The 14,340-nt window shown below is 40.1% G+C and overlaps 1 protein-coding gene across 6 annotated transcripts in view; it reads right to left on the reverse strand.

Moving 5' to 3' along the window:
• The window catches only part of PRRG1 (proline rich and Gla domain 1), a 266,644-nt gene that overhangs the window by 64,115 nt on the left and 188,189 nt on the right, over positions 1–14,340 (reverse strand). For all 6 annotated transcript variants that reach the window (XM_029241025.1, XM_029241021.1, XM_029241024.1 and 3 more), the window contains one exon: positions 1,070–1,120. In XM_029241025.1, coding sequence (XP_029096858.1) covers positions 1,070–1,120 — 51 coding nt within the window. The remainder of the gene's footprint in view (positions 1–1,069; positions 1,121–14,340) is intronic.

Below are 14,340 nucleotides of genomic sequence, written 5' to 3' on the forward strand. Positions count from 1 at the left end.
GAAAGATGCCTAGAGCATAAACATAAGGAAGCACTCTCTGTCACTTGCACAACCCTGGTCCCAGCCCTGCTGCCTACAGAGGCATCTGATCAAATAACTTCATTTTAACTACTGAAAGACATAACCAATGAAGATATACAGTAAGGACAGCAACGAGTACATCACTGCACTCTTCCATTATACTTCAGAGTTCTCAACACGCTTTCATATATATTATCACATTATGACAACCACAATCTCCTGAGGCTAATAGTGCAGAATGTTTTTAATCCCACCTCAGAGATGAACAAACAAGTTTAGGGGAACAGTAGGATTTGATCAAGACAGTAGAGGTAGAACTTGAATTCAGGTCTTTGACCTATGTCCAGTACTCTTCTCATTATACTTCCCCAATACCAAGTCTTCCTCTGAGGTCCTTTATAGCATCAGACTTTTATGGTCTACACTGATTAGAATTATTTATGAAGTCACTGCAGTGGCTGGTTATTAACAACTTAAGAAAGAAATGACCTTAAATTTGTCTATTGTTCACTGCCCATATAACAGCCTTATGAGAAAGGAAAAATAAAAAGAATTCATCTAATGCTTCTTAATGCCAGGCTTAAACATTTTAGGGGCAACCAAAGCCATTTATAAGTCAACCCCACAGATGAATTTTTTACTATTATCATTGGTTGCATAGTACAATCATATTTTTGTTTTGGTTATTATCAGCAAGGCTCAGAAACCATTAGCAGCATATGGGTTACTTTGCTAAGAGTTGTAAAGAAGCTGGGATTAGGGCAGGTTTATATAATATCAAGTTTGAGCCTTCTCTCCCTGTACTGGAAGATGTCCAGAAAAGAGCAGGGGAAACAAAAGACCCTTTCCAGTGAGCAACATGTGATCTGTTGGTCTTTTTCTGCACAGCCCTGCTTCAAACGAAACCTTTCTAACACTAACCAGAAATATGATTTAGGTGTCCACAAAAAAAGAAAAATACAAGCTTTGAGTTGCAAATCTAATTTCCTGGATATAGTGGATTAATGTGGAGAGAATCTAAGTTATTTAAAAGTAAAGAGAAACTTACTTCTCCCCATGTTTTCTTGTGGTCTCTGGTAGGTCCTTTGATGATGATTCCCTGTAAAAAAAACACAGCACACACACACACAGTCAGATTCAAGTTCCATTAAAACTTATGTTGTCAACATGAGCATTTCATTCCAGTGCATTCCAATCTTGCCCCCTTACCTAAATAAAACAGATATCTAACCTCAGAGGACAGAAACACAGTATTCTGGAAGCACGGGCTCTACATCAGCTTACTATGACCTTGTTTATCTAGCATTAGTTTCTGCCCTTGCCAAATAAAAGTCATCAAATTGGTCACATGGTTTATCTCTTAGGAAGGCAGTGATATCAATAAAAAATGGTGGACAAAAATGCCAAAAGGCCCAATTTTAATAACAAGGCTAGCATGTTATTAGTTTGCCTATCCCTGGTTTCTCTTCAATGTCACTCTCTGACAAATCCAATACCATTTATAGTGTAACATTTTCCTGAATGGTGTCAAACAGCAGTACCTCTAATCAAATTATCGCTGCAGCAAAGCAGCCCACAGAGTTACTACCAATAAACAGTATGAATCAATAACTATGAGCTACAGACAACAGAAACTCTAGAGGAAAAAAATACATATTGCAAATGCAGGTGTGCATGGAGGAGCAGCAATTTATACTATAATGCTTTATTTTCTCACAGGGTTTAATCACAGAACTACCACACATCTATTGTTCACCTGCCACATTCCCAGTATGGAGCTAAAGCACCAAGAGAGGCAAAATTATAAGACATTATTTATCAATACGTTAAGGAATATATAATCTACTTGAAGTCAATCATGAAGAGGAGAGTGATGTCATCAAGATGGTCACATAGATCATTCCCAACTTCAGTCTCCCTCACAAGAAGACCACCTAGCAACTATGCATAGAAAAGACTCCACTGTGAAGATGTTAGAACCTGAGGGTAAGGCTGAAGCACCCTGCTGGACAACAGAGACTGAGAAGGAGCACATTAGAAGGGTGAGAGGACTGGATATACCCTGACCACATCACCCTCCTCCCTGTGGGGAGAAGTGGGAATATGGATTCCATAATGGGAAAAGAGAGCCCGAGGTGGACAACCAGCATATGGGACACTTCCAGGAGGCCCACTCGGGTCTTGCCTCATGGAGATCATCAGAGGAATCTGCTGGGCTTGACTACTGGGGATCAGAGAGAGGTGGAGAAGGGGGGCAGAGCTTACAGCAAAAAGTGCTCAGGCTCTGGAAAACGGCATTCCATATCAGTGCCTGAGCAAAGATCCCAGCCAGCAACTCTGGCCATCTGCAGAGCTGAGCCAGTGGCCCCTTCTGGCTAGGGAGTTCAGTTGGTAGTTCTACCTGATTTGGACCCACAATCAATGGGCCAGACTGGAAATGGAGCCTGTTCTACCATCCAGCCCATGAAGGCAAGCAAATACTCAGCCTCGCCCAAGTGCTGAGCATAGCCTCCAGTCTCTCCTTCCAGGAAGCCTGGCCAGGGAACTAGAGCAGCCACAAGCCCATCGTATAGCCCCACTTGGTCAGGCAGCCAAACCAGCAGCCCTGCCCAACTGGTGAGAATAGCCACTGGCCCTGCAAAACCAGAGAGCTGTAACAGTGACCCTGGGTGACAAGGGAACCCAGCCTATGGGACTGCTAGAGAGGGAGAGCCCACCCTACAATCCCACTCAGCCATGGATCCCAGCCTTACAACCCTGATAAGCAGAGGAGCCCAGTCTACGGCCCTGCCCAATTGCTGAACACAGTCTGCGGCCTTGCCCAGGCAGGAAGCCCAGCCAGTAATCCTGCCCAACCAAGAAGCATAGCCTGTGATCCCACCCAACAAGGAAGCTCAGCCTAGCAGCAGAGCACAGTCTACTGGTCAGGAACACCAGAATGCAGCCCTGCTCAACTTCAGGGCACAGTCTGCGGCCCCACCTAATCGCAGAGCACAGCCTGAGGCCACGTCGAACCAGTACGTCCTGCCTGGGGCCCTACTTAAACATAAAATCCAGCCAGCGGTACCACTTGGTTGTGGAGCACAGTCTGAGACTCCACACAGCAAGGAGTGATTGCTAAACCCAACCCACAGCCCTGCTCAATCAGGGAATCCAACCAGTGGCACCATGCTAGCAGTGAACACAGCCTGGGACTTTACCCAACTGGAGGTGATTGCAGAAGCCAGCTAGTGGCCCCATCTGACTGCTGAGCAAAACCAGTAGCCCCACCCAAACAGGGAGATGGTCACCCAGTGGTCCTGCTTGAACATGGAGCCCAGCCAAAAGGCCTACCCAACTGTGGAGCCCAGCCAGTGGCATCCCCCCAACTTCAGAGCACAAGCAATGGCCTCATCTAACTAGAGACCCCAACAGCAAGCCCTGCTGACTGTGAAGGCTACCAGCTGACCTCTCCAGTAGTCTCAAGCAGTCATGACTGGTGAAGGTCTTTCCCTACAGAAGTGAACGTGTAAAGTCTGGAGGAAACTGTTTAAACAATGCAAGGAATCAAGGATCACGAAGAAAAGAGGTAAACATAACATGACACCACCCAAAGAAACTAATAAAGCTCCAATAACTGACCCTAATGTAACGGAGGTCTATAAGCTGTCTGAGAAAGAATTCAGAATAATACTCTTAAAGAACTTCAGTGAACTACAAGAGCACATAGACATCTAAAGAAAATTAGGAAAACAGTACACAAACAAAACAAAAAGTTCAAGAAAGAAATGGAAACTATCAAAAAAAAAAAGAAATCTTAGAGCTGAAGAATACAATGGCTGAAGAATTCAATAGAACAAAATGGCAATACCTATCAAAAATTACTTTAAACATAAATGGATTAAATTCTCCAATCAAAAGACAGAATGGCTGAATGGATAAAAAACAAGATCCCAATGGCATGCTGTCTACAAGAGATTCAACTTTAGTTTAAAGGACACATATAGGATGAAGTGATAGATATTTCAAGCAAGTGGTAACTGAAAGAAAGCAGGGATAGCTATACAAATATCAGACAAGGTAGACTTTAAGCTAAATATAGTCATGAGAGACAAAGAAGGTCATTATATAATGAAAATGGGGTGAATTAATCAAGAAGATATAACAATTGTAAATGTTTTAGCACCCCACACTGGAGCACCTAAATATATAAAGCAAATACTAACACAAATAAAATGAGAAATAGCAATATAATAACACCAGTTTACTTTAATATCCCATTCTCAGCAACGGACAGATCATCCAGACAGAGAATCAATCAGGAAACAGTGGATTTAAATAACACTATAGACTAAATGGATCAAACAGACATATATAGAACATTCCATCCAACAGCAACAGAATACACATTCTTCTCAAGTACAGAGAAAATTTTTCTAGGATTGATGATATGGTAGGCCACAAAATAAGTCTCAACAAATTCAAGAAGACAGAAATTTTATCAAGCATCTTTTACAAACACTATGTTATGAAGGCAGAAATCAATAACTGTTAGAAAGCCAGAAATTTTTCAAATACATGGAAATTAAACAACACACTCCTGACCAACCAATGGACCAAAGAAGAAATCAAAAGAAGAAAACAAATTTTGAGACATACAAAAATGGAGAAGAGCTCCAAGATGGCGAAAGAGTAAGAAGTAGAGATCACCTTCCTCCTCACAGATACATAAGAAATACATCTACACGTGGAACAACTCCTACAGAACACCTACTGAACGCTGGCAGAAGACCTCAGACCTCCCAAAAGGCAAGAAACTCCCCACGTACCTGGGTAGGGCAAAAGAAAAAAGAATAAACAGAGACAGAACAATAGGGTTGCGACCTGCACCAGTGGGAGGGAGCTGTGAAGGAGGAAAGGTTTCCACACACTACGAAGCCCCTTCGTGGGCAGAGACGGGGGTGGTGGGGACGGTGGGGAGGAGCTTCGGAGCCACGGAGGAGAGCGCAGCAACAGGGGTGCGGAGGGCGAAGAGGAGAGGTTCCCGCACAGAGGATCGGTGCCGACCAGCACTCACCAGCCTGAGAGGCTTGTCTGCTCACCCGCCGGGGTGGGCGGGGGCTGGGAGATGAGGCTCCAGCTTTGTAGGTCGGGGCCCAGGGAGAGGACTGGGGTTGGCTGCATGAACACAGCCTGAAGGAGGCTAGTGCACCACAGCTAGCTGGGAGGGAGTCTGGGAAAATGTCTGGAGCTGCAAAGAAGCAAGAGTTTTACTTGCCTATATGTTTCACAGTGCGTAAGGAGAAGGGATTCAGAGCACCGCTTAATAGAGCTCCAGAGACGGGCGCGAGCCGCAGCTATCAGCGCAGACTCCAGAGACGGGCATGAAACGCTAAGGCTGCTGCTGCAGCCACGAAGAACCCTGTGTGCAAGCACAGCTCACTCTCCACATCTCCCCTCCAGGGAGCCTGTTCAGCGCCCCACTGCCAGGGTCCCGGGATCCAGGGACAACTTCCCCGGGAGAATGCACGGCGCGTCTCAGGCTTATGCGACGTCAATGGTGGCCTCTGCAGCCGCAGGCTTGCCCAGCACTCCGTACCCCTCCCTCCCCCCGGCCTGAGTGAGCCAGAGCCCCCGAATCACCTGCTCCTTTAACCCCTTCGTGTCTGAGTGAAGAACAGACGCCCTCAGGCGACCTACACGCAGAGGCGGGGCCAAATCCACAGCTGACCCCCAGGAGCTGTGCGAACAAAGAAGAGAAAGGGAAATCTCTCCCAGCAGCCTCAGGAGCAGCATATTAAATCTCCACAATCAACTTGATGTACCCTGCATCTGTGGAATACCTGAATAGACAACGAATCATCCCAAATTGAGGAGGAGGACTTTGGGAGCAACTATATATATATATATATATTATATATATATATTATATATATATATATATATATATATATATAATATATATATATTTCCTTTTTCTCCTTTTGTGAGTCTGTATGTGTATGCTTTTGTGTGTGATTTTCTCTGTATAGCTTTGCTCTTACTATTTGTCCTAGGGTTCTGTCTGTCCCTTTTTTAAAAAAAATTTTTTTTAGTATAGTTCTTACCACTTGTTATTATTGGTGGATGTGTTTTTTGGTTTGGTTGCTCTCTTCTTTCTTTCTTTCTTTTTTTCTCCCTTTTATTCTGAGCTGTGTGGAAGACAGGCTCTCGTTGCTCTGACTGGGTGTCAGGCCTGTGCCTCTGAGGTGGCAGAGCCGAGTTCAGTACATTGGTCCACCAGAGACCTCCCAGCTCCACGTAATATCAAACGGCGATAATCTCCCAGAGATCTCCATCTCAACACCAACACCCACCTTCACTCATGACCAGCAAGCTCCAGTGCTGGACACCCTATGCCAAACAACTGGCAAGACAGGAACACAACCCCACCCATTACCAGAGAGGATACCTAAAATCATAATAAGGTCACAGACACCCCAAAACACCTGTCCACCAGAAAGACAAGATCCAGCCCCATCCACCAGAACACAGGCACTAGTCCCCTCCACCAGGAAGCCTACACAACCTACTAAACCAACCTTACCCACTGGGAGCAGACACCAAAAACAACGGGAACTACGAACCTGCAGCCTGCAAAAAGGAGACCCCAAACACAGTAAGTTAAGCAAAATGAGAAGACAGAAAAACACACAGCAGATGAAGAAGCAAGGTAAAAACCCACCAGACCTAAGAAATGAAGAGGAAATAGGCAGTCTACCTGAAAAAGAATTCAGAGTAATGATAGTAAATATGATCCAATATCTTGGAAACAGAATGGAGAAAACACAAGAAACGTTTAAGAAGGACCTAGAAGAACTAAAGAGCAAACAAACAATGATGAACAACACAATAAATGAAATTAAACTTTCTCTAGAAGGAATCAATAGCAGGATAACAGAGGCAGAAGAATGGATAAGTGACCTGGAAGATAAAATAGTGAAAATAATTACTGCACAGCAGAATAAAGAAAAAGAATGAAAAGAATTGAGGACAGTCTCAGAGACCTCTGGGACAACATTAAACGCACCAACATTCGAATTATAGGAGTCCCAGGAGAAAAAGAGAAAAAGAGAGGGACTGAGAAAATATGTGAAGAGATTATAGTTGAAAACTTCCCTAATATGGGAAAGGAAATAGTTAATCAAGTCCAGGAAGCACAGAGAGTCCCAAACAGGATAAACCCAAGGAGAAACACGACAAGACACAAATTAATCAAACTACCGAAAATTAAATACAAAAAAAAAATATTAAAACCAGCAAGGGAAAAACAACAAATGACATACAAGGGAAGCCCCATAAGATTAACAGCTTATCTTTCACCAGAAACTCTGCAAGCCAGAAGGGAGTGGCAGGGCATATGTAAAGCGATCAAAGGGAAAAAACTACAACCAAGATTACTCTACCCAGCAAGGATCTCATTCAGATTTGATGGAGAAATTAAAACCTTTACAGACAAGCAAAAGCTGAGAGAGTTCAGCACCACCAAACCAGCTTTACAACAAATGCTAAAGGAATTTCTCTAGGCAGGATACACAAGAGAAGGAAAAGACCTACAATAACGAACCCAAAACAACTAAGAAAATGGGAATAGGAACACACATATCCATAATTACCTTAAATGTAAACGGACTAAATGCTCCCACCAAAAGACACAGATTGGCTGAATGGATAGAAAAACAAGACCCATATATATGCTGTCTACAAGATACCCACTTCAGACCAAGAGACACATACAGACTGAAAGTAAGGGGATGGAAAAAGATATTCCATGCAAACGGAAATCAAAAGAAAGCTGGAGTAGCAATTCTCATATCAGAAAAAATAGACTTTAAAATAAAGACTATTACAAGAGAAAAAGAAGGACACTACATAATGATCAAGGGATCGATCCAAGAAGAAGATATAACAATTGTAAATATTTATGCACCCAACATAGGAGCACCTCAATACATAAGGCAAATGCTAACAGCCATAAAAGGGGAAATCGACAGTAACACAATCATAGTAGGGGACTTTAAGACCCCACTTTCACCAATGGACAGATCATCCAAAGGAAAATAAATAAGGAAACACAAGCTTTAAATGATACATTAAACAAGATGGACTTGTTATTTATAGGACATTCCATCCAAAAACTACAGAATACACTTTCTTCTCAAGTGCTCATGGAACATTCTCCAGGATAGATCATATCTTGGGTCACAAATCAAGCCTTGATAAATTAAAGAAAACTGAAATTGTATCAAGTATCTTATCTGACAACAATGCTATGTGACTAAATATCAGGTACAGGAAAAAAATCTGTAAAAAATACAAACGCATGGAGGCTAAACAATAGACTACATAATAACCAAAAAATTACTGAAGGAATCAAAGAGGAAATCAAAAAAATACCTAGAAACAAATGACAATGAAAACACGACAACCCAAAACCTATGGGATGCAGCAAAAGCAGTTCTAAGAGGGAAGTTTATAGTAATACAATCCTCCCTCAAGAAACAAGAAACATCTCAAATAAACAACCTAACCTTACACCTAAAGCAATTAGAGAAAGAAGAACAAAAAACCCACAAAGTTAGCAGAAGAAAAGAAATCATAAAGATCAGATCAGAAATAAATGAAAAAGAAATGAAGGAAACAATAGCAGAGATCAATAAAACTAAAAGCTGGTTCTTTGAGAAGATAAACAAAATTGATAAACCATTAGCCAGACTCATCAAGAAAAAAAGGGAGAAGACTCAAATCAAGAGAATCAGAAATGAAAAAGAAGTAACAACTGACATTGCAAAAATACAACGGATCATGAGAGATTACTACACGCAACTGTATGCCAATAAAATGGACAACCTGCAAGAAATGGATAAATTCTTAGAAAAAGGCAACCTTCTGAGATTGAACCAGGAAGAAACAGAAAACACAAACAGACCAATCACAAGCACTGACATTGAAACTGTGATTTAAAACCTTCCAAAAAACAAAAGCCCAGGACAAGATGGCTTCACAGGTGAATTCTATCAAACATTTAGAGAAGGGCTAACTCCTATCCTTCTCAAACTATTCCAAAATATAGCAGAGGGATGAACACTCCCAAACTCATTCTATGAGGCCACCATCACCCTGATACTAAAACCAGACAAAGATGTCACAAAGAAAGGAAACTACAGGCCAATATCACTGATGAACATAGATGCAAAAATCCTCAACAAAATACTAGCAAACAGAATCCAACAGCACATTAAAAGGATCATACACCATGATCAAGTGGGGTTTAGCCCAGGAATGCAAGGATTCTTCAATATACGCAAATCAATCAATGTGATACACCATATTAACAAACTGAAGAATAAAAACCATACGATCATCTCAATAGATGCAGAAAAAGCTTTTGACAAAATTCAACACCCATTTATGATAAAAACCCTCCTGAAAGTAGGCATAGAGGGAACTTTCCTCAACATAATAAAGGGCATATATGACAAACCCACAGCCAACATTGTCCTCAATGGTGAAAACCTGAAAGCATTTCCACTAAGATCAGGAACAAGACAAGGTTGCCCACTCTCACCACTCTTGCTCAACACAGTTTTAGAAGTTTTAGCCACAGCAATCAGAGAAGAAAAGGAAATAAAAGGAATCCGAATTGGAAAAGAAGAGGTAAAACTGTCACTGTTTGCAGATGACATGATACTGTACAAAGAGAATCCTAAAGATGCTACCAGAAAACTACTAGAGCTAATCAATGAATTTGGTAAAGTAGCAGGATACAAAATTAAGGCACAGAACTCTCCTGCATTCCTATACACTAATGATGAAAAATCTGAAAGAGGAATTAAGGAAACACTCCCATTTACCACTGCAACAAAAAGAATAAAAGACCAAGGAATAAACCTACCTAAGGACACAAAACACCTGTATGAAGAAAACTATAAGACACTGATGAAAGAAAATAAAGATGATACAAGCAGATGGAGAGATATACCATGTTCTTGGATTGGAAGAATTAACACTGTGAAAATGACTACACTACGCAAAGCAAACTACAAATTCAATGCAATCCCTATCAAACTACCACTGGCATTTTTCACAGAACTAGAACAAAAAATTTCACAATTTGTATGGAAACACAAAAGACCCCGAATACCCAAAGCAATCTTGAGAAAGAAAAACGGAGCTGGAGGAATCAGGCTTCCGGACTTCAGACTATACTACAAAGCTACAGTAATCTAGACAGTATGGTACTGGCACAAAAACAGAAATCTAGATCAATGGAACAGGATAGAAAGCCCAGAGAGAAACCCACGCACATATGGTCACCTTATTTTGATAAAGGAGGCAAGAATATACAATGGAGAAAAGACAGCCTCTTCAATAAGTGGTGCTTCGAATACTGGACAGCTACATGTAAAAGAATGAAATTAGAACACTCCCTAACACCACATACAAAAATAAACTCAAAATGGATTAAAGACCTAAATGTAAGGCCAGACACTATAAAACCCTTAGAGGAAAACATAGGCAGAACACTCTACGACGTACATCACAGCAAGATCCTTTTTGACCCACCTCCTAGAGAAATGGAAATAAAAACAAAAATAAACAAATGGGACCTAATGAAACTTAAAAGCTTCTGCACAGCCAAGGAAACCATAAACAATACCAAAAGACAACCCTCAGAATGGGAGAAAATATTTGCAAATGAAGCAACTGACAAAGGATTAATTTCCAAAATTTACAAGCAGCTCATGCAGTTCAATACCAAAAATGCAGACAACCCAATCCCAAAATGGGCAGAAGACCTAAAAAGACATTTCTCCAAAGAAGATATACAGATTGCCAACAGACACATGAAAGAATGCTCAACATCATTAATCATTAGAGAAACACAAATCAAAACTGCAATGAGGTACCATCTCACACCAGTCAGAATGGCCATGATCAAAAAATCTACAAACAGTAAATGCTGGAGAGGGTGTGGAGAAAAGGGAACCCTCTTGCACTGCTGGTGGGCATGTACATTGATACAGCCACTATGGAGAACAGTATGGAGGTTCCTTAGAAAACTAAAAACAGAGCTACCATATGACCCAGCAATCCCACTACTGGGCATATACCCTGAGAAAACCATAATTCAAAAAGAGTCAAGTACCGCAGGGCTCATTGCAGCTCTATTTACAATAGCCAGGACATGGAAGCAACCTAAGTGACCACTGACAGATGAATGGATAAAGAAGATGTTGCACATATATACAATGGAATATTACTCAGCCATATAAAGAATCAAAATTGAGTTATTTGTAGTGAGGTGGATGGACCTAGAGTGTGTCATACAGAGTGAAGTAAGTCAGAAAGAGGAAAACAAATACTGTATGCTTACATATATATATGGAATCTAAAAAAGAAAAAAAATATGGTCATGAAGAACCTAGGGAGGATAAAGGGAATAAAGGGATAAAGGGAATAAAGATGCACACCTACTAGATAATGAACTTGAGGACACGGGGAGGGGGAAGGGTAAGCTGGGACAAAGTGAGAGAGTGGCAGGTACACATATACACTATCAAATGTAAAACCGATAGCTAGTGGGAAGCAGCCGCATAGCGCAAGGAGATCAGCTAGGTGCTTTGTCACCACCTAGAGCAGTGGGATAAGGAGGGTAGGAGGGAGGGAGACACAAGAAGGAAGAGATATGGGGATATATGTATATGTATAGCTGATTCACTTTGTTATAAAGCAGAAACTCACATACCATTTTAAAGCAATTATACTCCAATAAATATGTTAAAAAAAGGTACTAAAAATAAATGAAACCAAAAAAAAACCAAGAAAAACGAAAACAAAAATAGAAACACAACACAATAAAACCAATGTGATGCAACAAAGCATCTCACTGCTTTTGAGAGGAATGAGTTCTAAGAGGAAGTTTATAGCAGTAAACTTTTAAGAGAAAAGAAGGATCTCAAAAGAACAACCGAACTTTACCCCTCAAGGAATTAGTAAAAGAAGAACAAACTAAGCCCAAAATTAGAGGAAGGAAATACTAAATATCAGAGCAGAAATGAATGAAATAAAGAATAGGAAAACAATAGAAAAGATTACCGAAACTAAAAGTTGGTTCACTGAAAAGATGAACGAAATTTACAAATTTTTAGCTAGACCAAGGAAAAAAAAAAGGACCCAAATAAATAAGGTCAGAAATGAAAGAGGAGACATTACAACTAATACCACAAAAATACAAAGGATCATGAGACTACTATGAACAATTATACACCAACAAATTAAACAACCTAGAAGTACTAGCATAGGAAAAAAAACAAAACAGAAAGACCAAAAGAAAAGAATCCAGAATCCAGAAATAAACCCAAGCATATAAGGTCAACTAATATTTGACAAGGGAGGCAAGAACACTCAATGGGGAAAAGACAGTCTCTTCAATAAACGATTCTGGGAAAACTAGATATTCACATGCAAAAAAATGAAAGTGGACCACCTACCTTACGCCATCGACAAAAATTAACTTGAAATGAATTAAAGACTTAAATGTAAGACTTGAACTCATAAAAGTCCTAGAAGAAAACAAAGGGAAACAACACAGGCAAGAAAAAACACAAATAAATGAGACTACACCAAAGTAAAAAGCTTCTGCATAGCAAAAGAAATGATCAACAAAATGAAGAGGTAACCAAAGGAATGGGAGAGTTTATTTGCAAACCACATATCCAATAAAGGATTAATATCCAAAATATACAATGATCTTACACAACTCAAAAGCCGAAAAACAACCAAATTTTAAAATGGGCAATGAATCTAAGTAGACATTTTTCGAAAGAGAACATATAAATGGCCAACAGGTATATGAAAAGGTGCTCAACGTCACTAATCATGAGAGAAATGCAAATCAAAACCACAATGATACATCACACCTCACACCTGTTACTATGTCTATTATCAATGACAAGAGATAATAAATGCTAGTGAGAACATGGAAAAAGGGGAACCCTTGGACACTGTTGGTGGGAATGTAACCTAGTACAGCCACTGTGGAAAGGAGTATGGAAGTTCCTCAAGAAAATAAAAAAAACAGAAATACCATGTGATCCAGCAATTCCTCTTTGGGGTATATAGCTGAAGGAAATGAAATCACTATCTGGAAGAGATTTCTGTACCACTATATTCACTGCAGCATCATTTACAATAGTCAAGACATGGAAACACCTAAATGCCTACCAACAGATGAATGGATAAACACACACACACACGAATATTATTCAGCCATAAAACAGGAAATTCTGCTACTTGTGACAAGATGGATGAATCTTAACGCATTAGGCTAAGTGAAATAAGTCAGATACTGAAAGACAAATACTGTATAATCTCACTTATATGTGGAATCCGAAGAGAACCAAACTCATAAAAATAGAGAGTAGCCTGGTGGTTGCCAGGAGTGGGGGCAGGGAGTGGTGGTGAGAATGGGTGAAGATGGTCAAAAGGTACAAACTTCCAATTTTAAGATGAGTAAGTTCTGGGGATGTAATATAGAGCATGATGATTATAGTTATCAATACTTACTGTATATTTGAAAGATGCTAAGCAAGTAGACCTTAAAAGTTCTCAACACACCACACAAAAAATTATAACTATGTGAGGTGATGGATCTGCTAACTAACCTTATTGTGGTGATGGATATGTTAAGTAACATTATTGTGGCAATCATTTCACAATATATCTATGTATCAAATCATCACATTGTACACCTTAAACTTATACAATGTTATATATCAATTATATCTCAAATAAAGCTGGGAAAGAAAGAAATAAAGCATATATGAAATAGAGACAATCAGGGAATAAATATGCGACTGAAACCTGAGAACTAGTTGTGTAACACTGGAAAATTTTCTATCTCAAGTTCTTTGCAAAAGGAGGGAGCAGAACTAGATGAGTGTTTCCCAAATTGATGTCCACAGGATGTTAAAAGGTGCATTATCCAGAAATAGGGCTCTGATCAAATAAATGTAAGACATGCTGTCTTAAGGTTTCTTTATTATAAAACTTTTCAGAGCCTTAAAAATGCTAATAAGCAATGTGACAAAAGTATAGTCTCTCAATGTATTTGGCTATACAATCCTTTTTGTGAGCAATCAGTATTTCTTAGGAGTTCTATTCTTGGGAGCTCAGTTTGGGAAACTGGACAAGATAACTGCTAAAAACTCTCGCAGCTCTGAAATTGCATTACTTTCTAACAAGGCATTAATTGTATGGAACAAAATTAACATAAGGTGAATCAAGAAAGAAGTCAAG

Source organism: Monodon monoceros, unplaced genomic scaffold (assembly GCF_005190385.1).
Source record: "Monodon monoceros isolate NGI ecotype Baffin Bay Population unplaced genomic scaffold, NGI_Narwhal_1 Super_Scaffold_22, whole genome shotgun sequence".
Taxonomy (NCBI): Eukaryota; Metazoa; Chordata; class Mammalia; order Artiodactyla; family Monodontidae; genus Monodon; species Monodon monoceros.